General features: G+C 38.0%; 1 protein-coding gene across 1 annotated transcript in view; it reads left to right on the forward strand.

Moving 5' to 3' along the window:
* The window catches only part of OTC (ornithine carbamoyltransferase), a 60,118-nt gene extending 47,930 nt beyond the window's left edge, over nucleotides 1-12,188 (forward strand). Inside the window, exons 7-10 of the mRNA XM_032883150.1 lie at nucleotides 835-888; nucleotides 969-1,118; nucleotides 3,591-3,728; nucleotides 11,731-12,188. Of these exons, the coding sequence (XP_032739041.1) occupies nucleotides 835-888; nucleotides 969-1,118; nucleotides 3,591-3,728; nucleotides 11,731-11,790 (402 nt within the window). The 3' untranslated portion in view covers nucleotides 11,791-12,188. The remainder of the gene's footprint in view (nucleotides 1-834; nucleotides 889-968; nucleotides 1,119-3,590; nucleotides 3,729-11,730) is intronic.
* Nucleotides 12,189-26,125: the final 13,937 nt, after the last annotated feature.

Genomic DNA, 26,125 nt, shown 5'->3' on the forward strand with positions numbered 1-26,125 from the left:
CAGATTGGAGGGTGGGGGAGGTTCAGGGCTACCTGGGGCGTCTGGAATAGCTCGGGGGAGGCTTTAGTGCCCTCTAACGTCCCCTCACCCAGAGTTGAGACTCAGCCAAGCAAGCGAGGCCCCTCTGGTGCGCCATTTGTGCTCACAAAGACTCTGACAGTTCTGCTTAAACTCTGTGTCCCAGCACCTCGCTTGCTTCACCCAAGCCCCGACCCTGCTTTCGCCAAACGATCCCAGACAAATATATTTGAGGAAAAGCAGGGTGCTTGTGGTGTAAATGGCATTTCAAAGCACGAGCCCTGCACTCAGAACACTGGCACGTGGCCCCAAGCTAACTTGGGTGCTTGGGGAAGGTTCTTCTGCGGAGGAGACATTTGAGCTGAGACTTGAAAGCGTTAGCCACATGAAGCAAGCGGAGAAAAGCATCCCAGACAAAAACAGAAACAAATACAAAAACATTGCAAAAAAACCCCACACAACTCCTGGAAAGATGGAGACAAAATGGCATCTGCTTGTAGAATTACATATGTAATCCTCTTAACACTATTAGAGGAAGGAGAAGGGGCCCTACTGAGAGCTGGAAAGCACCATGCCCTGTTTATCTGATAATTGAAGAGGTGAAGGATAATAAGAGAAAGATGGGGCAGCCGGTTACCTTGTTAAATTCCCAAAAGCCCTATGAAGGTTTGGAATTTAGATGTCAATACCGTATCCCACTTGAAGCAGCAAAGGGAAGGACAGCGGACATTGCTGTTGAGAGGAAAATAATACATATATAAGACAGCCTAATACAAAACAGTTGCCTAAATAACAGTTGATTTCTTCCCCCTGCAGGGTTATGAGCCAGATCCCAGTGTGACCAAGGTGGCAGAGCAGTATGCCAAGGAGGTATGCTCCTTATATGTAAACTTAGAATGGCCTTTCTCTGTCCCATGAACTTGTTTAACGGCCATGCTTGTGTATGCTAGAATGGCACCAAGCTGTCACTGACAAATGATCCATTGGAAGCGGCTCGTGGAGGCAATGTGTTAATTACAGACACGTGGATAAGCATGGGACAAGAAGAGGAGAAGAAAAAGCGGCTCCAGGCTTTCCAAGGTTACCAGGTTACAATGAAGGTACAAACTGATGTCTCTCTGAAAGTTCATTAATTCCATTCACAAAGGGCGAACCATCTGATCACTCGTTCGCTTTGGGGACCGCAGACTGTCCTCTCCTTCCCTATAAAGGATGCGCTGACTGCATCCTCCAGGGATTTCTCTCCTCCTGAAGCTTAGCTATGGATGGCCTTTGGAAAGACTCTTTTGTCCTGGATGCAGGCATTTGCAATCAGGCAGAAGAGAGAAGCAAGCTTTTCCCTTTCACAGCGATGGGGCCGTGGAGGCATCGGAATGCTTTGCTGTGTGTGTGTCTAGAGACACTGTTACTTCTGTTGCATGCAGTTTCTTCCTATTTCTCCTCTAAGAAAAGCTGTATAATTAGGTTCTTCGGGCTAGTCCTTGCCTCTAGTTGTTCAGGACACTCGAGTCCAGTTTAGCTTTGCTTACGGCTTCCAGGGCATTCCCAGGGGAATCCCATCTACTCTGATGCCTTTCATTAAGATCTGAAGCAAGTCTTCTCAGTGCCTCTGAATTGCCTGGAGCTCTTAATACACAGCTGGCAGGACCCCACTCCGCTGGGGTTCTGAATTAGTAGATTAGAGGTGGGACCCAAGAACTGGCATTTGTACCAAGTTCCCAGGTGATGCAATGCTGCTGCTCCAGGGTCACACTTTGAGAACTGCTCTTCTGGAGGAATACTCTACCAGGCAAGTGTACGTTGGGATTTTGTCAGCAGAGCAGCTAGTCTGTTTTGGTAGAGAAAGAGACTGAGCAAACACTACAGATATTTCATTGATAAAGCAATATGTAAATACTAGCTCCTTATTTATCCATGTCAATAGAATGAAATTTGGAAAATAAAAAGTGAAAGTGTCTTTCCCTTATCCTTTCAATAGTGACTATTCCCAGAGGGAGCCATGGCTCGACCATTTGATGCATCCCTTTGCAGACCTTTTCTGTGTATTTATATATGACTTCATATACACACACACAACTATTAATGTCTCGTAAATGGCATATCGGACATATTATTCTGACTTACTTTCCCCACTTAACAAATCTTAGATTTTCTTGGCCATTTATTTAGATATTTTTCATTCTTTTAAATGGTTGCATAATATTCCAAGCTCTGGGGGAACTATGATTTATGTTGATAAACTGGGCTATTTTTAATGATCCCAATTACAAACAATGCCGCAATGAATATCCTTAGACGTATTTCTCTGTGCAAGTATTACTGGAGAACAGATCCATGGAAAAAGAACTTCTGTGTAAAGTGGGATATACTTTTTAAAATAGGTAAATGCTGCTAAATAGCCACCCAAAAAGAAGATAATTTCTACTCTCTCCATACTCTTTCTACTCTTAGTTGTTATTTACATTTTTAATTTTTAAAATCTGTATCTCATGCTTTTTAAATTTTGCATTTCCTGGATTACTAATGAAGCTAAACATCGTTTCCTGTTTACTGGCCATTTCCATGTGTCTTTCTCTAAAATGCTATCATATCCTTTGCCCATTTTCTATTTTTTTGCCATTATTGGTTATAGGAGTTATTTATACATTATGGCTAATCTGTTGGCATATATGTGGAAATACGTTCATGGAGAAATTCTAAATTCCTTGTGGCTTACCTCGTCCTTGCCTTGACCAGCCTTAGGCATTTTTGTGGTGCCAGGACTGCAGGCTTGAAGCACATTCATCACACTGATGTATGACTGACTCAAATGTTATTCCTTTCCCATGTAACTTAGCCATTATTTTAGAAATTCAGAAGGTTCTGAACCTCGAACAAGTATGGGAAGTAAAAAGTTTAGTAAAAAGCAGTAATTTTGAGGTAAGAAATTATGAGGTACTGCAGTTTTGACTCTGTACGTGAACAATGGAAATGGATGGGAAAATGTAGCTTTCAGGACTTAATGGCTGGAGAAAATTACAACTGTTAGGACTGTTGCATTAAGAAGGAAACCTCTTGTATATACTGCTCATAATCCTGTTTAATGCACTCCTATCTCAGCGCACTCTCTTTCAAAAGTGTTTTAATTAGTGATGAAGTATACTTCAACTGCTAAAAACCGTAACTTATAGATAAGCTCAAAATGTAACATAACCTCATAAAAGCAACTTTTAAAATATATTGGGGCATAATGGGTAACTTTTGCTATCAGCCACGCATTACACCCATGGAACTCTTTACTGAAATGTTCACAATCCCTCTAGACAGAGAACCAGAACACGGAGTTAGTGGTTTAATTTGGAGTAACATTCTCCCAAATTAAAAAAAAAATGACTATAAAATTCCGTAAGTTGAAAGTACCATTTATGTTTCCTTTTGGTGCCTTGAATTTAAACCACCGCTCTGCCTCGTTGTCTCTCCCTTTGCATTTGGTCTCTGACTCCACACCATATGTGTGTTTTAATATTGAAGAAGACAAAAGCAATAGCCATATATACTAGTCAAAACACAGATGCATCCTATTTCTTCTTTAGACTGCTAAAGTTGCTGCCTCTGACTGGACGTTTTTACACTGCTTGCCCAGAAAGCCAGAAGAAGTGGATGATGAAGTGTTTTATTCTCCACGATCACTAGTATTCCCAGAGGCTGAAAACAGGAAGTGGACAATCATGGTAAGCAAGAAATGGGGAATGGAAGCTAAGAAGAGTTTCTCTGTGTGGCCCTAACTTGGTCATTCATGCCTTTTGGTAAATAATAAGCAACTGAGATTATCTACCTATATGACTTACTCATATGGCATCTACTTTTTTCCCAGGAAGTTCATAATAGATTGTTATTGCTTCTTAGCATTTATATTGTATTTTTAATGGTATAAAATTGATGTCCTTCCAGATATATCTATTTTATTTTATTGCCATTTTTTTTTAAGAAAGCGAGAGAGTGAGCAAGAGTGAGCCAGGGGGCGGGGCAGAGGGAGAGGAAGAGAGAATCCCAAGCAGGTCCCATGCCAAGTGTGGAGCCCCAGGCTGGGCTCAGTCTCATGACCCTGAGCTGAAATCAAGATTTGGGTGCTCATCTGAATGAGCCACCCAGGTGCCCCCAAATATATCTATTTTAATAAAAATTGAGGCTGCTCTTAATCAGCCTGAACACCAGCCACCATTGTCTGCCAACCATTATATTGTATAATTCTTATTTTACAGTCCCCTTATTAAAATTTATAAAGATTCCTAATTCAGTGCCTGGCACAAAATGAGTATTTAAAGATATCTTATTTCCTTTCTCTTTTCTTCCTTTTATGACTTACCCAGATCATTGTTTTGGTACTCTACTTGACTTTGGCTCTATAGATATATCTGCTTTAAGTACTGAACATTTCCGGAACTGCAACAAAACTAATTTAACAAAATACTGCTCCACTTAACATAAGTTTCATCTTCATCACTGCTATTCTAGGAAATATTAACCTTACATCTGTGTGTTACAATAGTCCAAGCATCACCTTCTTCTCTGAAAAACCGACGTTCCTGTGCCATAATTTAGTACCATTGTCTTTTTTGTTTTTTTAGTTTTTAGTGATTTAACTGATTTCAATTACTGTACCAGCTGGGTTCTTGCTGGCAAATAGAGGCCACTCTAGGAAAGATAAAAAGATAATATAGGAATTTATTAAGAGACATTTAGCAGTGCCCAGAATCTCTGGGGAAAGAAAGTGCAGCAAGTCATTCCTGGACACCACATATTCAGAAACAACACACGCAAGAAAATCGCCCAACAACATTGTGGTTCTTTAGTAGCCAAACAGCACTGACACAGCTACGCAAAGACTGGTACCTAAGACCCCTGAAACTAAATGCCAGATACTCCATTATCGCTGCCCCAGCTGAACCAGATACCCCCCATCTGCTTAGACCAGAAGACCTAATCTCTCAGACGATGGCTTTCAATGCACGTTCACTTATGACTCTAAGACTTGAGTACCTACAGTTGAGTGTCATGTCAGCACTGTAGCTTTTGGGAAAAGTAGTTTATAACTTTCAAATCCTGGAGTACAGAAAAATGAGCTGGAAAAGACTCTGGTAATTTTTTTTATCTAATGGGAATTCATTTTATCTAAATGGGAATAGATAGGGTTATTTTATCTAAATGGGAATAGATAGGGTTATTGTGAGCATTAAAATAATACATGTAGAGAATTTAGTATGGTATCTAATACACTGTAAGTATTATTATAATTATTATCACTGACATCTTTTTCATTGTTGACCTAATACGGTGACCAGGAGGGTTTTGAGCTCCACTATGGCTGCTTGAAATCCAATCATGATTTCCTTTCCAATGGAAAGTTATATGTCAGGTCTAAATTTGTCATATCTAATAGGAGGGATGATTTTGTTTTTACTGTACCCTCCAGCTGGCCACCTCAGGACACTAGCTTTGGCCAAAATGGCGACTGCCACGTTATCTAGACCTGTGCTTCCAAAGCTTTTTTAAAAAATTTTTTTTATTATGTTACATTAGTCACCATACAGTACTTCATTAGTTTTTGATGATGTATTGTTACATGATTCATTGTTTGCATATAACACCCAGTGCTCCATGTAATACATCTCCTCCTTAATACCCATCACCAGGCTCACCCATCCCCCCCACCCTTCTCCCCTCTAAAACCCTCAGTTTGTTTCTCGGCATCTGTAGTCTTTCATCATTCATCTCCCCCTCTAATTCCCCCCCCCTTCATTTTTTCCTTCCTTCTCCTAATGCTATTCCTTATGTTCCACAAATAAGTGAAACCATATGATAATTGTCTTTCTCTGCTTGACTTATTTCACTTAGCACAATCTCCTCCAGTTCCAGCAATGTTGATGCAAATGTGGGGTATTCATCCTTTCTGATGGCTGAGTAATATTCCATTGTATATATGGACCACATCTTCTTTATCCATTCGTCTGTTGAAGGACATCGTGGCTCCTTCCACAGTTTGGCTATTGCGGACATTGCTGCTATGAACGTTGGGGTGCATGTAGCCTTTCTTTTCACTACATCTGTATCTTTGGGTAGTGTAGTGTAATTGCTGGGTCATAGGATAGCCTTAACTTTTTGAGGACTCTCCACACTATTTTCCAAAGTGGCTGCACCAACTTGCATTTCCACCAATAGTGTAAGAGGGTTCCCCTTTCTCCTCATCCTCTCCAGCATTTGTTGTTTCTTGCCTGGTCAATTTTTGCCATTCTAACTATTTGAATCACCTAGGGATCTTGTTAAAGTGCAGATAGATTCAATAGGCCCCGAGATGGGGCCCAAGATCCAGCATTTCTAACAAGCACCTAGGTAATGCAGATGCTGCTGTCCGGGAGACCACATTTTGAGTAGCAAAGATCTAGATGACAAAAAAGAAAATGTGAGCTCTTCAACCACATACCCCAGGAAGAGGCATGGCAAAAAATTTTTCTCAAGCTCTAGTCTTTCTCAGAAGATGACTGAAGTTACAAAGATAAATCAACCCAAATCTGTTAAAACATGACCTTTGCAGAAATTCAGTGGGGAAAAATTAAAAGAAATGTTGCTAAAATATCATTTATGGAGATGTTCTGCACTTCTGAATTTTTGAAGATCTTATTAAACAACATCTTTAAATTGAATTTACTTTAAAAAATTAAATACATCATGTATTCACATTATTAAGATGCTTACAAGGATAAATATATATACATATATACATACGTATAGATAGATAGATAGATAGATAGATACACACATACATAAACAAAGGGAAATCTTATGTCCACCTATTTTCCATCTGCCTAAGACCTACCACCATCTCTCCATACCCTACCTTCCTGAAGTGCCCACTATTATTAGGGGAAAATATATTTCAAAGCAAACAAGAGGCATAGCCATGTTAAAATGAAGGAAGAGCATCTAAAATAGAAAGAATATTGCCTGGGAGTGAGAAGACTTGCACCCTAGATGCATTCTTTATATACTGCATACTTTATATACTTTTTTATCTTCAGTTAGCCAGCATATACTTTATATATTTTATATAGTCTTTAATGCTCGTGAACTCTGCCATCTTGGATAAGTATTACCTCTCTGGGTCCTGGTTTCCTCACAGATAAGATCAACAGATCAAACTATACAGATGGCAAATGGTTTTCAATCATAGGGTCCTCAGTCTCAGCAACAGGCTACTTAAGTTATCTATGTTCAGAAGGTTCTAAGCCTACCTGTGGTCTCAGAAAGAAAGTGACATAACTAGTGACACCTGACATGGATTCTGGAAGAGAGGTGGTGACACACGTGCTATATTCTTCAATTCTCTGAGTTAGAGACTGGAGGTCCCATTGAGTGAAGTTCATGTTGGCAGTCGTATACTATGCATCTACTAGGTGCTGGTCCCTCTGCCAGGCATTGGAGATTAAAAACAAAACAAAAAAAAGAATAGTATGTAGTCCCCAGTTAGCCTGTACAATTCCTAGGAATATGATATTTTCAGGGGAGATGAGACCCTAGAGATTGTCTAGTCTAAATTCCTATTTTACATGGAAAGAAATGATTCTTAGGTAACTTATTTGAAATGGCATTTAGGCTTAACACTACTGAGATAGATTTCTCTGGGATGTTCTAAAGGCACAATACTTGTTTTCCTCTAGAAATTCCCTATCCAGTGTAATAGCTACTAGGCACTTGTGGCTATTTCTATTTAAATTTAAACTAATTAAAATATAATGAAATGTAAGAGTTTATTCCTCAGACATACTAAGCACATTTTAAGTGCTCAATAGCCACACATGGCTGGTGGCTACATTATTTGTATCTGACAGCACAGACATAGAACATTTTGATAATTGCAGAATGTTCTGCTGGACAGGACTACTGTCTAGAGAACAATTTCCACACATAATTTCATTTAAAATCAGGATGGAAGAAGAAAAGAAAAATACAATCTAGCCTCAAGTTCTAACATGTCCATAATGACTGATGGCAAATACATAACTAAATAGGGTGGGGCTTGCTCCAAAAGCAATTAACTTTTTTTATTAACATATAATGTATTATTTGCTTCAGGGGTACAGGTCTATGATTCATCAGTCTTACACAATTCACAGGGCTCACCGTAGTACATGCCCTCCCCAGCAAATGCATATTCTTTCAGTACTTAGAGGAGCTTTTCAAAGCCTCCATGTTGGGTGAATTCTAGCTGTGCTGTTCAGAACACTCTAGTAATCATATCATTCTCTCCATTGTGCAAAAGCCTTTGGATCCCTTTGTTTTATTTTGTTTTTTAAACATACCCTCTCCTCCCCACAAAGGTTGCTTTTGTATTTTTCAGTAATTAGGAAGGTTGTAGAACTCATAAAACGTCAGGTACCTTTCTTCCTCTGCCTACAATTTTTACTGTGGACCTGAAGTAACCTAAAGGGACTGCGCAGTAGAGCTGATACTTCAAAGCACTGTTATCAGGATGATCCTTAGATATGCAACACCACTGCAAATCTAATTCACAGTATTTTAGTACTTTATTTCTCTCCAAATTAGGGGTGACAGATCAAATACAGGATACCCAGTTAAACTGGAATTTTAGCTAAACAACAAATAATTGTTTAGTATAGGTATGTCCCATGCAATATTTGGAACATACTTACAGTTTTTAAAAAAAATGTTGCTTTCTTAAATGCCAATTTAACTGTCTGTATTTACTTATTTGTTTATTTAACCAAATCTGGCAACTCTACTCCAAGTTGACTTTATAAGATTTAACATTTGAAAATAAATTTGACACTTGCAATGACCATTAACAATTAAAAAAAACAAACAAACTGAGATGTGATCCTAAAAACCCATAAAGAAGCTTAAAATATTTTACCTGGAAGGTGTTCTTATCCTAGAGTTTGGCCTTCCTAGTTTCTTCTTGTCATTCAAATCTCAAATGTCATTCCTTTAACAAGGCCTTCACTGGCCACCCACTCTTTTTTCTTAAATTTTATTTTATTTTTTCAGTGTTCCAACATTGTTTATGAATCACACCTAGTGCTCCATGCAATACATGCCCTCCTTGATACCCAGCACCAGGCTCACCCAACCCCTTACTCCCCCTCCCCTCCAAAACCCTCAGTTTGTTTCTCAAAGTCCACAGTCTCTCATGGTTTGTCTCGCTCTACGATTTCCCCCAACTCATTTCTCTTCTCCTTCTCCCAATGTCCTCCGCGTTATTCCTTATACCCCACAAGTAAGTGAAACCATATGATAATTGACTCTCTCTGCTTGACTTATTTCACTCAGCTTAATCTCCTCCAGTCCCATCCATGTTGATACAAAAGTTGGGCATTCATCCTTTCTGATGCAGGTGTAATATTCCATTGTATATATGGACCATATCTTCTTTATCCATTCATCTGTTGAAGGGCATCTTGGCTCTTTCCACAGTTTGGTGACTGTGGCCATTGCTGCTATGAACACTGGGGTACAGATGGCCCTTCTGTTCACTACATCTGTATCTTTAGGGTAAATACCCAGTAGTGCAATTGCAGGATCATAGGGTAGCTCTATTTTTAATTTCTTAAGGAATCTCCACACTGTTTTCCAAAGTGACTGCACAACTTGCATTCCCACCAAGAGTGTAAGAGGGTTCCCAATTCTCCACATCCTCTCCAACACTTGTTGTTTACTGTACTGTTGATTTTGACCATTCTAACTGGTGTGAGGTGCTCTCAATGTGGTTTTGATTTGGATCTCCCTGATGCTAATGATGATGAAAATTTTTTCATGTGTCTGTTAGCCATTTGTATGTCTTCTTCAGAGAAGTGTCTGTTCATGTCTTCTGCCCATTTTTTGATGTGATTATCTGTTTTGTGGGTGTTGAGTTTGAGGAGTTTTTAATAGATCTCAGATATCAGCCCTTTGTCCGTAGTATAATTTTGTGAATATTTTCTCCCATTCCGTGGGCTGCCTCTTTGTTTTGTTGACTATTCCCTTTGCTACCCACTCTTAAAGAGGTTCTTCAGCCTCCTTTATCACATTATTTTATTTTATTTAAAGATTTTTAAAATTTATTTATTTGAGAGAGACATAGGGCTCGATCCCAGGACCCCAGGATCATGACCTGAGCCAAAAGCAGACACTTGGTCCACTGAGGCACCCAGGTGCCCCTCCATTTTTTATTTTACTTATTAATGACATTTATCCCGACTTGGTATTTTTTTTTGTTTGTTGCCTGTCCCCCTACTATAATGAAAACGCCTTCATAAGAGCATCGACCTTGTCTATAATGCTCTTCGTTATACCTGGAAGGGAGCATAACACCCTATATTTGTGCTCAAAACATTTTTTTGTAGCCTACTGGTGATACAGGGTATTGCTTCTAGACTACAGACTTTGGAAATCAAGTTAAAATTCTGACTCTCTATGTGATCTTGAGCAAGTCCAGTTTATTCATATGATAATGGAGATAAAAATAGAAATAACTTCATAAGTTTATGAGGATTAAATGAAGTAAGAGTCATCTAAGCATAGTGGTTAAGATCTTAGGGACAGGCAGATGCAAATCCATCCCCTACTACCACCACTCAGGAAATACCTACACCTTCCTCTCTCTTACCACTTCACACAAGTAGGGAAGGATATGAAGTAGTATGGTGTACATAAAGCACTCAATACAGGGCCCAACACATGGTAACTGTTCAGTAAATACTTTCAATGAATACCTATGAAATAGAAAACTTGCATTTCTGGTACAGGCTAGGGACACATGTACAATATGGTCAAAAGGAGACAGTAAGAACCTGTAAGGCAGTAAAACCACCTCCTAAGGGTAAAGTCAGAGAAACCTGAGTCCAAACCTGGTTGTGTACTATCGTTTTTTTCCAGGATTTTCCCATATATAAATGATAGTAACAGAAGTTACCTTAGAAGCTTATTGCATTAAATGAGATAATGGATAGACATTTCTACCTAGCAGCACCTAGCACAGTGCCTGGCAAATATTTCTTAAGTGACCAACATATGATAAGGCATTTAGTCCAGTACACAGTAAGCATTCAGTAAGCATTTGTTGTGGTTGTTTCTGATATTATTACTATCGTTATTATTGTGGAAGCAGGGAAGAGTAAAAATGCAAATTACCATTTGTGGGTCACAGCCTAATGGGAAGCTATACTCTCGATTATAAATATTCCTTCATGAGGACCCAGATTCAGGCAGACATTATTTGTTAGCCCAAACTATTTACTTTTCTTATTCTACATCTGATTGATTCTAAACTTCTCTAGGTTACAAGTGACCAAACCACAGCATAAACATCAGGATGAGAGGGATTATATTTCTCTAAAACCAACCAATACCTAGGTTTCACTTATGACTGGAAAATCCAATCATGGCTACCACCATGGTATCTCATTTCAACTCTCTTACCCACTAGTTCTGGAATGAGGCCTAAGTAAGCATGGTGTTCCTGCATTTATTTGGGTCAGCCTGATCCTTCCGGACCTTCCTCTATCCAAATAAAAACAAATATTAATTTAGAACTGTCCCCTTATCATTTCCTTGGGAAAACACATTTTAACTACAGGCCTTCAAAGCAGCAATCCATTTCCTCTTCCTTAGGTCCCTAAGCAGATTCTTGCTAATATTTGCCGATTTCTTTCTTTCTCTTTCTTTGTTGTGTCATCCCAGGCTGTCATGGTGTCCCTGCTGACAGATTATTCACCTCAGCTTCAGAAACCAAAGTTTTGACGCAGTGATGTTTGTCAAGAGAGAAACAGTGTTCTTCAGTAACTGAATAAGTCAACTTATGGAGGAAGGAGAAGAGAATCTAAGAAATAAACAAATCTTGACACACAGTATAGGTGAATGATGTGATATTGCTTTACCATTGTGAAACCTTCCTGAAGGCCTTAATTTAAGCGCCGATGCACTACAATACATGGCTTGACTTGGTTTAAACTCTCTAGTGCACAATTTCGAGTTAAATTTGGGTATCATATTAATAGTCGTGTACACTTGCTTCAACTAAACATAAAATACTGTGTTCATAATGCATAATGTCTAAGCCATTAAATGTAATCTATGCTTATTATCTTAATAAATTATCACTCGTGCTAATTTGTAAGTAAACATTTACCAGGCAGTCAGCTGCTGGTAGATCTGTGGGCTGTGTTCATATCCCCCAGGACCAACAAGGAAGCCAAATGATCCATCCTGCTGATGTAGTACAGTTTTCAGGCAAATGAGGTGGACAGACATTCACTTATGCATAGAGGAAATGATGAAATTCTTGGAAAACAGCTATAACGGTGCCCAAATTCAAGTTTTTTCTGGTTATATGTGGGAAGGATTTTTCAAAAGCACACACCTCTTCTCCGTAATGAACATTTAATGTCAAAAGCCTAAAGAAGCCTTTGTGAACAAATGGCAAAACCATGGAAACCTAGGTGGGAACATAAGATCCGTTGCAGAGTGATATTTTCGTAGGTTCAAATTCTCTAGCAGAAGCAATTTAATTTTTTCATGTTTGTGCTTATTGTGCATCTACTCACACCCCACACTGGATGTGTCTATAAATGCACTGCTTGCCACATTTTAGTCCATTCTTTTCTCTACAATTTTTAACCAGGATAACAAAAATTTGCATCACTGGATTATTATAATGTAATTAAGGCTACATGCTTTTGTGGGTGATCAAAATTTGTACAAAATATTAAATAACATAAGTGGAACTTTAAGAAAATAATGTATTTCACAGAGGATAAAAAAAAATAACCATCTTTATGTTCTGCCTCGCTATTAGAAGAATGTTTCCAGGCTGGTTGACAGACATTCTTTAGCAGATAGCTATGACTTAAATGAGTAAGAGATGAATTACAAATTAGATTTGCAATGAACATGCAATAAAATATATTTTTAGGGAGAAAAGGCAGATAATGTTACAAGAGAAAAATCCATTTTTTCTAGTAAATATCAAAGTTGACTTTCTTGTCTATGGTAATTTCTTGGGACCACTCAAGAAAGAAAGAATGGAGTTTAACAGACTATCTTCTTTCAGTAGAGAGTATAGAATGATTTAACCAGAAGGTGCCATATACACTGTGGAAGCTCTCCCTCAAACTACCTATATATAAAGGACATAATCCTAAGTATACTTCTACTATCTAAATGGTTGCCCATGGTAATGACCTCTCTTTACGGGTTACTCTCTGAACCAAATGGAAGGTATATTCTTCACTCAATCAAAAATAACTTCTAATCATTTTCTTGTCATAATGTAATCACTTTATCTCAATAAGCCCCAAAGTTTTCTTTTATGTATACACCAATTTAATATCTTTCTCAACATAAAACTATAGGAATTTATTTGCTTTCTTAACTTTTCATCTTACAAAGACATTATTTATAACATTAGGAATAAAGAAAACAGGGAAGGAAGATATAGCCTTAATTTTTCCAAAGCTATTTTTAATCTCTTATTTTTACTTTTTATGTTTTCTTCCCTCATCACTTTTTCTGTATATCTACTGCATCAGAAAAGATTAACAAAAACTCCAGCAATGACCTTTGAGTCTCTGGTGTACATAATAGATCCTATCCACTTAATATAACTGGCCAAAGATTTCCTTTCTTCCAGGCTTTCTTCACTGCAATATTGGAAGTAAAACATCAAGTAATTACACTGCAATGATTTCAGTGTTGGAGAAGAATCAACAGGTTTCTTTTCCCCCAATTTTAAGTTTCTAGGAACTTAAGAAAAGTAATTCATTGTCAAATATTTCTAACTGATATTGCATTAATGACTTAACTATAGTAGAATACCCAGGCAAATCTGCATAGATTAGCATGGCAATACTATGTTAGACCTCCTACACAAGCAAGTGACCCTAGAACCTCAGTTAAAATGGCGGGGACCCCTTAGTCCAATGCCAAAGTGTCAAGGAAAGTCTCCTCCTGTGATAAAAATGAACAAAGAATACATACAGAGATGGTATATACAGAATATATTTGGGGGGGCCTTTCTGTTTTGAAAGCTCTCCTCAACATCTATATTATGGAGGTGGTTGAAGTACATCTTGAGACATGGCACCACTCAGCAATTTTGTAGCCTTTATGTCTTTTGACAGATATAAAAGGTTATATCAAAGAATGGAAAACCAGTTTAGTCACAATGATCAGACTCCTACAACTGGGAACACATTACTGATGGTGTTCCACATCACATTACTGATGTGAAACTTGTGCTCTGTGCCAAGGTCTCAGGTGAAAGGTGTGAGCAGGGCTGAAACCTGGATTGCACTTCAGTTACCAAGTCTTGTGTTTCCTTCAGGCCTTACAGCCAGGAGAAAAGAGTGACTTTTAAATAAGCGGTCTACCCAGGGGGCACATTTTTCAGCATTTCATAAGCCTGAATAGGTGTTTTATTTTAAGTCACACAAAGGGCCAGTATCTGGTAGGGGTGGCCCTACCATCAACTATTTACATTTAGAATTTTTTTCAATACCATTTTGTACTTGATTGAAATAAGACATATAGAGATACTTCAGTGTCTTGCCTCAGTTTCTGCCACAGTTTCATTAAGACATCAGAATGGAAGTGAAAGTGTCTGTTTATTTTTGTATGGCAAATACATGAGAGATCATTGAAGCAGAACTTTGAGATCAACTCTGCTATTCTTTGATCTTTTGAAGAAATTCATCCCTTGTCCTGAAAATTTAATATCAATTAATGGTAAAAGAATCTTGGTCAATAATGAAGCTGAAAGAAGAGGGAAAGAAAAGTAATGGATCATAAAGGTAGACTTAGGAAACTCAGCAACTTATTAAAATGTAGTAACATTTGTATCATAGGAGTCCCAGAAGATGAAGAGGGAGAAAAGGGGGCAAAAGGTTTATTCAAACGAATTATAGATAAAAACTTCCCTGATCTGGGGAAGGACACAGATGTCAAAATCCAAGGAGCACAGAGAACTCATTAAATTCAACAAAGGTTGATCATTGCCAAGGCATATCATAGTCAAATTCACAAAATACACAGACAAAGAATCTTGAAGCTACAAGGGGAAAAAAGCCCTTAACCTATAAGGGAAGACAGATCAGGTTCATGGCAGATTTGTTCATAGAAACCCAGAAGGCCAGAAAAAAAGTGGCAGGATATATTCAAGGGGCTGAATGGGAAAAATATGCAGCCAAGAATTCAATTTTTTAAGACTGAATTATTTATTTGAGAGAGAGAGAGAGAGAGAGAGAGCATAAGCAGGAGGGGCAAAGGGAGAGAGAATCCCAAGCAGACTCCATGCTGAGCACAGAGCCTGATGCAGGGCTCAATCTCACAACCATGAGATTACAGCCTGAGCCAAAACCAAGAGTCAGACACTTAACCAATTGTGCCACTCAGGCACCCCTGCAACCAAGAATTCTTTATCCAAAAAGGCTATCATTCAAATAGGAGAAATGAAGAATTTCCCAGACAAACAAAAATGAAGGGAGTTTGTGACTACTAAACCACCTCTGAAAGAAATTAAAAGGGGGACTCTTTGAGTGGGAAGAAAAAGACCAAAAGCAACCAAGATTAGAAAGGATCAGAGAACATCACCAGAAACACTAACTCTACGGGTAACACAATGACATTAAATTCATATCTTTCAAAAATCACTCTGAATGTAAATGGACCAAATGCTCCAATCAAAAGACATAGGGTACCAGAATGGGTAAAAAAAACAAGATCCATCTATATGCTACCTATAAGAGTCTCATTTTAGACGCAACAAAACATGCAGATTGAAAGAAAGGGGATGGAGAACCATCTATCAGGCTAATGGACATCTAAAGAAAGCCAAAGTAGCCATACTTATATTAGACAAACTAGATATATTTATTTAATTTTTAAAGATCTTCTTTGAGAAAGAAAGAGTGTAAGCAGGGGGAGGAGCAGAGGGAGAGGGAAGTAATCCGTAGACTTCATGCTGAGTGCAGAATCCAACATGGGGCTTGATCCCACAACTCTAAGATCATGAACTGAGCCAAAATATAAGAGTTGGTGCTTAACTGACTAAGATACTTAGGCACCCCCAAACTAGATTTTAAAACAAGAATTGTAACAAGAGATGAAGAAGGGCATTATATCATAATTAAGGGGTCTATCCATCAAGAAGATCTAACAATTGGGGGCACCTGGGTGGCTCAGTGGGTAAGCTTCTCCCTTCGGCTCAGGTCATGATCTCAGGGTCTTGGGATCAGGCTCTCTGCTCAGCAGGGAGCCTGCTTCCCTCTCTCTCTGCCTGCTTCTCTGCCTACTTGTGATCTCTCTCACTGTCAAATAAATAAAATCTTAAAAAAAAACACTTAAAAAAAGGGAAGATCTAACAATTGTAAATATTTATGACCCCAACTTCAGAGCACCCAAATACATAAATCAATTAATAATAAACATAAAGAAACTCATTGATAATAATATAATAATAGTAGGGAACTTTAACACCTCACTTACAGCAATGGATAGATCCTCTAAGCAGATCAACAAGGAAACAATGGGTTTGAATGACACACTTGACTGGACGGACTTAACAGATATATTCAGAACATTTCATCCTAAAGCAGCAGAATACACATTCTTTTCGAGTGCACATGGAACACTCTCCAGAAGAGATCACACACTGGGTCACAAATCAGCCCTCAACAAGTACAAAAAGACCGAGATTATACCATGCTTATTTTCAGACCACAACGCTATGAAACTTGAAGTAACTTGAAGTCAACCACAAGAAAAAAAATGGGAAAGACCTCAAATACATGGAGGTTAAAGAACATCCTACTAAAGAATAAATGGATTAACCAGGAAATTAAAGAAGAAATTTAAAAATCCATGGAAGCAAATGAAAATGAAAACACAACAGTCCAAAACTTTGGGATGTAGCAAAGGCAATCCTAAGAGGGATATATATTGCAGTACGGGCCTTCCTCAAAAAGCAAGAAGAGTCTCAAATACACAACCTGACCTTACACCTGAAGCAGCTAGAAAACCAACAGCAAATAAAGCCTACAGACAGCAGAAGAAGGGAAATAATGAAGATTAGAGCAGAAAAAAATGATATAAAACAACAACAACAACAAAACCAGTAGAACAGATTAATGAAATTAAGAGCTGGTTCTTTGAAAGAATTAATAAAATTGATAAACCCTTTGCCAGACTTAACAAAAAGAAAAGAGAAAGGACTCAAGTAAATAAAATCACAAATGAAAGATAAGAGATCACAACCAACACCACAGAAATACAAACAATTATAAAGGAATATTAGGAAAAATTATATACAACTAATGAATCATCAAAACTAATGATGTACTATATGTTGGTTAAAAAAAGGTAAAAATCAAGAAATCAATTTCCATAAATAAGAGAGAAGTCATAACGTCATCACATGAAAAGACAGTTTATTTAGTGAATCAAATAAATACTATAAAACAAGGGAAAAAAAGAAGAAATTATATGCCAACAAACTGGGCAATCAGAAAGAAATGGACAAATTCTTAGAAACTTACAAACCACCAAAACTAAAACAGGAAGAAATGGAAAACTTGAACAGGCCCATAACCAGTAAAGAAATTGAATCAGTAATCAAAAATCTCCCAAAAAACAAGAGACCTGGGCCAGGTGGCTTCCCAGGGGAATTCTACCAAATACTGAAGAAGAATTAATACCTATTCTAAAACTGTTCCCAAAAATACCAATGGATAGAAAACTTGCAAACTCATTCTTTAAAGCCAGCATTACCTTGATTCCAAAACCAGACAAACACCCCACTAAAAAGGAGAATTACAGGCCAATATCCCTGACAAACATGTATGCAAAAATTCTCCATAAAATACTAGCAAATCAGATTCAACAGTACATTAAAAGAATTGTTCACCTCAGTCAAGTGGGATTTATTCCTGGGCTGCAGGGGTGGTGCAGTATTTACAAATCAATCAACGTGATACACCATATTGGTTAAAAAAAAAAGGATAAGAGCCATATGATCATGTCAATAGATGCAGAAAAAGCATTTGAGAAAATACAGTGTTCTTTCCTGATAAAATCCTCAACAAAGTAGGGATAGATGGAACATACCTCAACATCATAAAGGCCATATACAAATGACCCAGAGCTAATATCATCCTCAATGGGGAGAAACAGATCCTTTTACATAGGATCAGGAACAAGGATCATCATAAACAATGACAAGGATCATCTTTGTCAGGAACAAGACAAGGATGTCTACTCTCACCATTACTACTTAACATAGTACTGGAAGTCCTAGCCTCAGCAATCAGATAGCAAAAATAAATAAAAGGCATCCAAATAGTCAAGGAAGAAGTCAAACATCCACTATTTGCAGATGACATGATACCCTATGTGGAAGACCCAAAAGACTCCACCAAAAAATTGCTAGAACTCACACGAATTCAGGTAAGTTGAAGGATATAAAATCAATGTGCAGATATCTGTTGCATTTCCATACACCACTAACAAAGCAGCAGCATAAGAAATCAAGGAATCAATCCTATTTGCAACTGCACAAAAAACAATAAGATATCTAGGAATAAACTAAAGAGGTAAAAGATCTGTACTATAGAACACTTATGAAAGAAATTGAAAAGGACACAAAGAAACAGAAAAGCATTCCATGCCCATAGATTAGAAGAACAAACATGGTTGAAATGTCTATTCTACCCAAAACAATCTACACATTTAATTCAATCCCAATGAAAATACAACCAGCATTTTTCACAGAGCTAGAACAAACAATCCTAAAATTTCTGTGGAACCACAAAAGACCCTGAATAGCCAAAGCAATTCTGAAAGAGAAGAACAAAACTGGAGGCACCATGATTCCAGATTTCAAGCTATATTATGGTTTATATTACAAAGCTGTAGTCATCAAGACAGCATGGTACTGGCACAAAAACAGACACATAGATCAATGCAACGGAATAGAGAACCCAGAAATGGACCTACAACTATATGGTCAACTAATCTTTGACAAGGCAGGAAAGAATATCCAATGGAAAAAAGACTGTCTCTTCAACAAATGATATTGGGAAAACTGGACAGCAACATGAAGAATGAAATTGGATCACTTTCTTACATCAAACACAACAATAAATTCAAAATGGATGAAAGACCTACACACGAGATAGGAAACCATCAAAATCCTAGAGGAGAATGCAGGTAGTAACCTCTTTGACCTCAGCCATAACAACTTCTTACTAGACATGTCACTGGAGGCAAGAGAAACAAAAGCAAAAATGAACTATTGGGACTTCATCAAGATAAAAATCTGCACAGTGAAGGAAACAATCAACAAAACTAAAAGTCAGCCTATAGAATGGGAGAAGATATTTGCAAATGATGTATCTGATAAAGGGTTAGTATCCAAAATCTCTAAAGAACTTATCAAACATCACCCAAAAAACAAATAACCCAGTTAAGAAATGGGTAAAAGACATGAATAGACACTTTCCAAAGAAGACATCCTGATGGCCAACAGACTGATGAAAAGATGCTCAACATCACTCATCATCAGGAAAATACAAATCAAAACCACAATGAGAGACTACTTCATACCTGTCAAAATGGCTAAAATTAACAACACAAGAAACAACATGTGTTGGCGAGGATGCAGAGAAAGGGAAACACTCTTGCACTGTTGGCAGGAGCGCAAAATGCTGCAGCTACTTTGGAGAACAGTTTGGAAGTTCCTCAAAAAGTTAAAAACAGAACTACCCTATGATCCAGCAATTTCACTGCTAGGTATTTACCCAAAGGAGACAAAAATACAGATTCAAAGTGGATACATGCATCCTGATGTTTAATGCAACATTATCAACAATAGCTAAACCATGGAGAGAGCCCAAATGTCCATGGACTGATGAATGGGTAAAGAAAATGGGGGGGTGTATAATTTGTGTAGATACAGTATATGTGCATATATATGTATATATAATATGTATATAATATGTGTACATATATATATATAATGGCATATTACTCAGCTATCAAGGAAGAATGAAATCTTGTTATTTGCAATGACATGGATGGAACTAGATTGTATTATGCTAGGTCAAATAAGTCAGGGAAAGACAAATACCGTATGATCTCACTCATTTGTGGAATTTAAGAAAGAAGACAGGTGAATATATGGGAAGGGGGAAAAGAAAAAAAGGAGAGAGGGAAACAAACCATAAGAGATTCTTAATGGTAGAGAACAAACTGAGGGTTGATGGGTACGGGATGGGCTAGATGGGTGATGGGTATTAAAGAGGGCACTTGTTTTGAGGAGCACTGGGTAGTGTATGTGATGAATCACTGAATTCTACACCAGGAACCAATATTACACTGTATGTTAACTCAAATTTAAAAAAAAAAAGAGGGGTACCTGGGTAGCTCAGTCGTTTAAGCATCTGCCTTCAGCTCAAGTCATGATCACAGGGTCCTGCTTAGCAAGGAGTCTGGTTCTCCCTTTCCCTCTGACACCTGCCCCACTCATGCTCTCTCTCTCTCTCTCTCAAATAAATAAACAAGTAAATAAAATCTTTTTTAGAAAAAGAATCTTGATGTCTATCAACAGATGAATGGATAAAGATGTGGTATATATATACAATGAAATACTATGCAGCCATCAAAAGAAACGAAATCTTGCCATTTGCGACGATGTGGATGGAACTAAGGGGTATTATGCTTAGTGAAATAAGTCAACCAGAGAAAGACAATTATCATATGATCTCCCTTATTTGAGGAAGTTGAGAGGCAATATAGGGGGTTTGGGAGTAGGAAAAGAATAAATGAAACAAGATGGGATCAGGAGGGAGACAAACCATAAGAGACTCTTAATCTCACAAAATAAACTGAGGGTTGCTAGGGGGAGGGGGATAGGGAGAGGATGGTTGGGTTATGGACATTGGGGAAGATATGTGCTATGGTGAGTGCTATAAAGTGTGTAAACCTGGCGATTCACAGACCTGTACCCCTGGGGCTAATAATACATTATATCTTAATAAAAATTTTAAAAAAAATTTTTAAAAAGAATCTTGATCAGAGCAAATGGAAGTGAATTCCTGATATGGATGAAATCTTTTCAGTTTCAATAATGCCTGAGTTCTATCAATGACACCAGACTTAATTTCTAATCAATGCTTTTGTAAAGCTTGTTCCCAAAGAATGCAAGCATAACAATTGCCTTGTGGAGCAAAATCATTAGCCAAATGAATTTTTAAATTGGAATGAAGTTTAGAAATAAGCCAGACTATCCTTTCATTTTGCAGAAACAGGAAATAAGAAATAAGAACAAAATGTTTCTGGGGTAGAAATATATTCTATAAGAAGGGATAATGCCTATGTTCAATACCCTCTACAAACTATCTGGGATCCTATAAATGTAGCCACTTGAGCTGATTTACCTTAGAGACTGAATGGAGAACAGAAAGCTGGCTAGTCCAAGATTATTGTTCTGTAAGGCCAAGGGATAGAGAGGAGAAATCATACCCGAGGCAAGCATGGATATAGATACCCAGTGATATGAACAGAGATCCAAAAAATATTGAGGTAGTAGATACTGTTGGTGTCCCATCCAGATCCCTTTTATCTAGGTTTGCCCATCCCCCATCTGCTGTCAGTGTTGTCTTCTAATAGCTCAGAGCTGCCTTGAAGTGCTACCCTCAGCTATCAGGAGCCACTTGGCCCAAGAGATTAGACTCTCACCCTCATCCCAGTCAATAAGAGACTGGGAGAGCGGTATATAAAGACTTGGCTCCCTTCCCTCCAGGTAGGATCGACTGTGGTAAAACTCACGCTCCAGACCTCTGCATAGGATCATGTTGAAGTTAGGATCTGTTTAAGAATATGTCCTTTAAAAAAAAGAAGAATATGTCCTTGGTTAGTGTCCCCTACTGCTTAACCTGTGTCCTTTCTCCTGAGAATGCTTTGTCAATAGATTACTTGCACAAGAATCCCCATCTTGGGCTCTGCTTGTAGGGAATCTGATCTAAGATAATCCCTAAATAAGATTTTTTAGAGGTCTATACTGTACTGATCATCCCTTAGACATCAAGGGAGGAGCAGGGAGTTAAGAAGCCATTAGAAAATGGTAAAGAGAGGCGCCTGGGTGGCTCAGTAGGTTGAGCCTCTGCCTTCAGCTCAGGTCATGGTCTCAGGGTCCTGGGATAGAGCCCCACATTGGACTCCCTGCTCAGTGGGGAGCCTGCTTACCCCTCTCTCTCTCTGCCTGCCTCTCTCCTGCTTGTGATCTCTGTCTGTCAAATAAAATCTTAAAAAAAAAAAAAAGGAAAGAAAATGGTGAAGAGCTTGTGCTTAGCAAGCAAAAACTTTTCTGGTTACCAGGATCAGGCTTTCTTAGAAGGAAGCAGAACATTATACATAGCAAATAATATTTTCCTGCCCCATGTACAAATTCCTAATAAGGAATTTATTAGCCATACAGAATAGGAGACCAATTTGCTTCCCCCACAGTAGAGTAGAGCTAACTGGCACAATATTTCTGGTATATTTCTGTAACATTTTAGTATCTTTATAGACTTAGTTTAGTTAGCCTGCCCTCTGTGTTTGCTTCTTGACTTCCCCCAAGGCTTCTTATTCAGCAGGTTTGGATTGGGACCTGAGAATCTATGTTTTTAACAAGTTCCCAGAAATGCTGATGCTGCTGGTCCAAGGACCACACTTTGAGAGTCATTGGTCTGAGGCGATTCTAAAGACTTAGTTGAAGTATTTTTATCCCTACATCCATAAGCAACCATAACCATTTTTATCCCCAGAACCATAAAGCATTTGACACAGCCCAGATACTCTATTAAATCTGACTTTGGAGCTACTGAGGCCTGGATTTCATACCTCCTCTGCTATGTAGCAGCTATCTCCCTGCTCTTCTTATCTGTAAAATGAGAATAATGATGCCCATCTCATTGTATGTTGGGAGGATTAAATGAAGTAACATATATAAGAGTATTTGACTTAGAGCAAGTGTTAAATAAATATTAGCCCCTTTTTATTTGGTCTATGATTTCTAATGCTTTATATTTGTCTTTGGCCCTTCATCACAAAATTATATCCCACCATCAGAAATAATATTGAGTAGAATAGCTGGTGTCCAAAACAAAAAAAAAAAAACAAATGCAAGGAATGAGCTTGCCTTCTGAAGTTGGCAGGACCCAGATGATGCTTCAGTTGAGCTGTGTCTCTCTAGGAGGTGGGTTGTGAATATGTTAACCCTGGTGAGTGACCTGGCTCTTTACCATGACAAATCATGGATGCCAACAAGTTCAAAAATCTAATCAAAGTGACTAAATTCTTTGCTTAGGAAAGCATGATGGGAATGTACGTTTGTGTGAAATAAACTAAAGGCCTTTGGCAATTGTTGGACTTGGGGTCTTGTTGATAAAAGGAGAAGGGGATTAGGAAGAACTCTTCAGGATTTATCTATCTCTGAGGCTAGAACTCCTAAAAGAAAGATGTTTTCAAACTGTTAAGGCAGCAGTTCTTGAACATTTTAGTCTCAGATCTCTTTACACTCTCATAAATTATGAAGATCTCAAAGACCTTTTGTTTATGTGGGATAATATGTATCTCATATACACAGTAGAAATTAAAACAGAAAGTTTAAAAATAATTATTTATCGATTCATTTAAAAATAACAATAGTAAACCCATTACAGGTTAACATAAATAATATATTTTTATTTTAAAAAATTACTATGTTTTCCCCAAAAAAGTTAATGAATAGATTGGCTGACTCTATGTTATACTTCTGTACATGTCTTTGATGCCCACCTTAATAGAAGACAGCTGAATTCTCATATCTGCTTCTGCATTCCATTAGTAGTGCTATGTTGGTTTGAAGTATAGGAGGAACATCCAGCCCCACACAGATAAGTAGTTGAAAAGGCAGGGCTATTTTAACAGCATTTTCAAATAATCATGGATATTCTTTGATGCTACACTGAAACCCCTCAAGTGATAACTCCATGAAGATTAATGCAATTTGGAATCTGAAACCATATTAATGAACTTGTCTACACTGTTACATTAAGCTTCATGCCTGTATTGCACTTTGAATAGATTTTTATCCATGCGTGATTCTGCATTGGTCATTTGGAAAATATTAGTCCACTGAATTATGCAGATCTTCCCAAATGATGGCATATTACATTACATAAAATTTTAAATATCACATTTGTTAATATCACCACTGCTATGGTCTGAATGTGTCCCCCCAGATTTCATATATTGAAATCCTAACCTCCAAAGGTTATGGTATTAGGAGGTGGGGCCTTTGGGAGGTGTTTCAGTCATGAGGGTTCTCCATTCATGAATGGAATTAGTGGTTTTTTTTTTATATAAAGAGACCCCATGGAGCTCCCTCACCTTTTCTACCATTAGGGCACAGCTAGAAGTCAGCCGTCTATGAATTGGGCAGTGGGCCCTCACCACACATTGAATCGGCCAGCATCTTAATCCTGTACATCCCAAGCTCCAGGATTGTTAGAAGTAAATTCCTACTGTTTATAAGCTACCCAGTGGGTAGTGGTTTGTTACAGCAGTCCAAATGGACTAAGATAACCCCCTCACCCATTAGAAAAATCTTTAAGTATTGCAAAGCAGACACAAGATTTACACACAAATCTAATTTTCTCTTGGAAGCTCAAATTTTATCTTTGGCAATAAATACTGTCAGTTTGTTTCCTTGAAGTGACAGGTTTTCCTCATTCATTTTCAAGATATCTGCCAAATACCCAAGACCTAATGACCATAGTTTGTCAGTTGCTGGTTTTTTTTTTTCCCCAATTAAAACTAGTGTACCATGCAAAAGGCAGCTAGTTCAACACACAACTCAAGGAATTGCACAGGTGCTTTTCGTCAAGACAATTATAATATTTTGTAATGTTTATGTCTCAGTCATTACACAGAATATTAAAGACGTGTATTCAAGGGTTGAAATTTAATATTAATGATATTTACTGCTTCATCAAGGTTATTCATAAATGAATCTGGCTTTTAAGAATACTGCCTGAATGTGCTAGTGAAGAATAAAATGACTTTTGGTTCTACTGCTTTGATTTGTGCTAAGCTGCCAGCAGTTTTACCTGCCATTCCTTTTGTACCATCAATTGATACTGCTGGTCCAGAGACCAACCATTGCGAAGAAAGGTCCTATACTGCGCTCCGGGATCCAAGGGAGTCATGTGGGAAGGACTCTGGAAGGCCTATTCCTGATTAAATCACAGCAGCTGCTTGTACTCTGATTATATCTGTAATTAGTAGCATCCCTAAAAAGATTCTGGTGGAAAATAAAAAGTTTATGACTCACTTCTATAAAGCAAGTCTTGGCTGAACTAACTATGGATAAAATCCACATTGAAAAATTTTTTTATTTATCCTGTGCATAGCAAGCCATCTATTGTTTTGAGTGCCAGCTTTGTACCACGCACTGTGTTGGGTACTAGAGATATAGTAACTGACAAGAAGGCCATGTCCCTCACCACATGGTGCTTATAGTCTAGCAGGAGACACAGACAACCAACCATGTGTAATTAGACATTGCAAGAGAGCTAAAGGAAATAAATGGGATGCTCTAATAGAGAAAAAAGGTATGAAAGGATGCATACACATTTGAATCAGTAGTTCTCAAGCTTTGGTGAGTATGAGAATGACCTGTAGAGCTAATACAGAATACAGAGGCCCTGACTTATTCAAGGCCCTGAGCCTCTGTAGTTTTATCAAGTGATTTTCTAAAATTTGAGCAGTGCTGCTTTAAATACAGTGCCCAGAGCAAGCCTCTCAGAGAAGGTGATTGTAAAACTGAGTCCTGACTGATAAGAATAATTGGGGAGGTGGAAGTGGTGCGTTTTCAGTAGATTTGGGTCAGATTTGTCAGAGGTGATGCTAATTCTTCTACAGCTGTAGGTCAAGCTTTAGGGCCAGTAAGTTCATTTATTGCTTAAGTGAGCCCATTCCGTAACTTATTACAAATATATTTTGTCTCTTTAGTGGACTACAAGTTTCTATAACATAGTTTTATGAGCATAAGTGGTTACCC

Source organism: Lontra canadensis, unplaced genomic scaffold, assembly GCF_010015895.1.
Source record: "Lontra canadensis isolate GAN:19392208 unplaced genomic scaffold, GSC_riverotter_1.0 scaffold86, whole genome shotgun sequence".
NCBI classification, from domain to species: Eukaryota; Metazoa; Chordata; class Mammalia; order Carnivora; family Mustelidae; genus Lontra; species Lontra canadensis.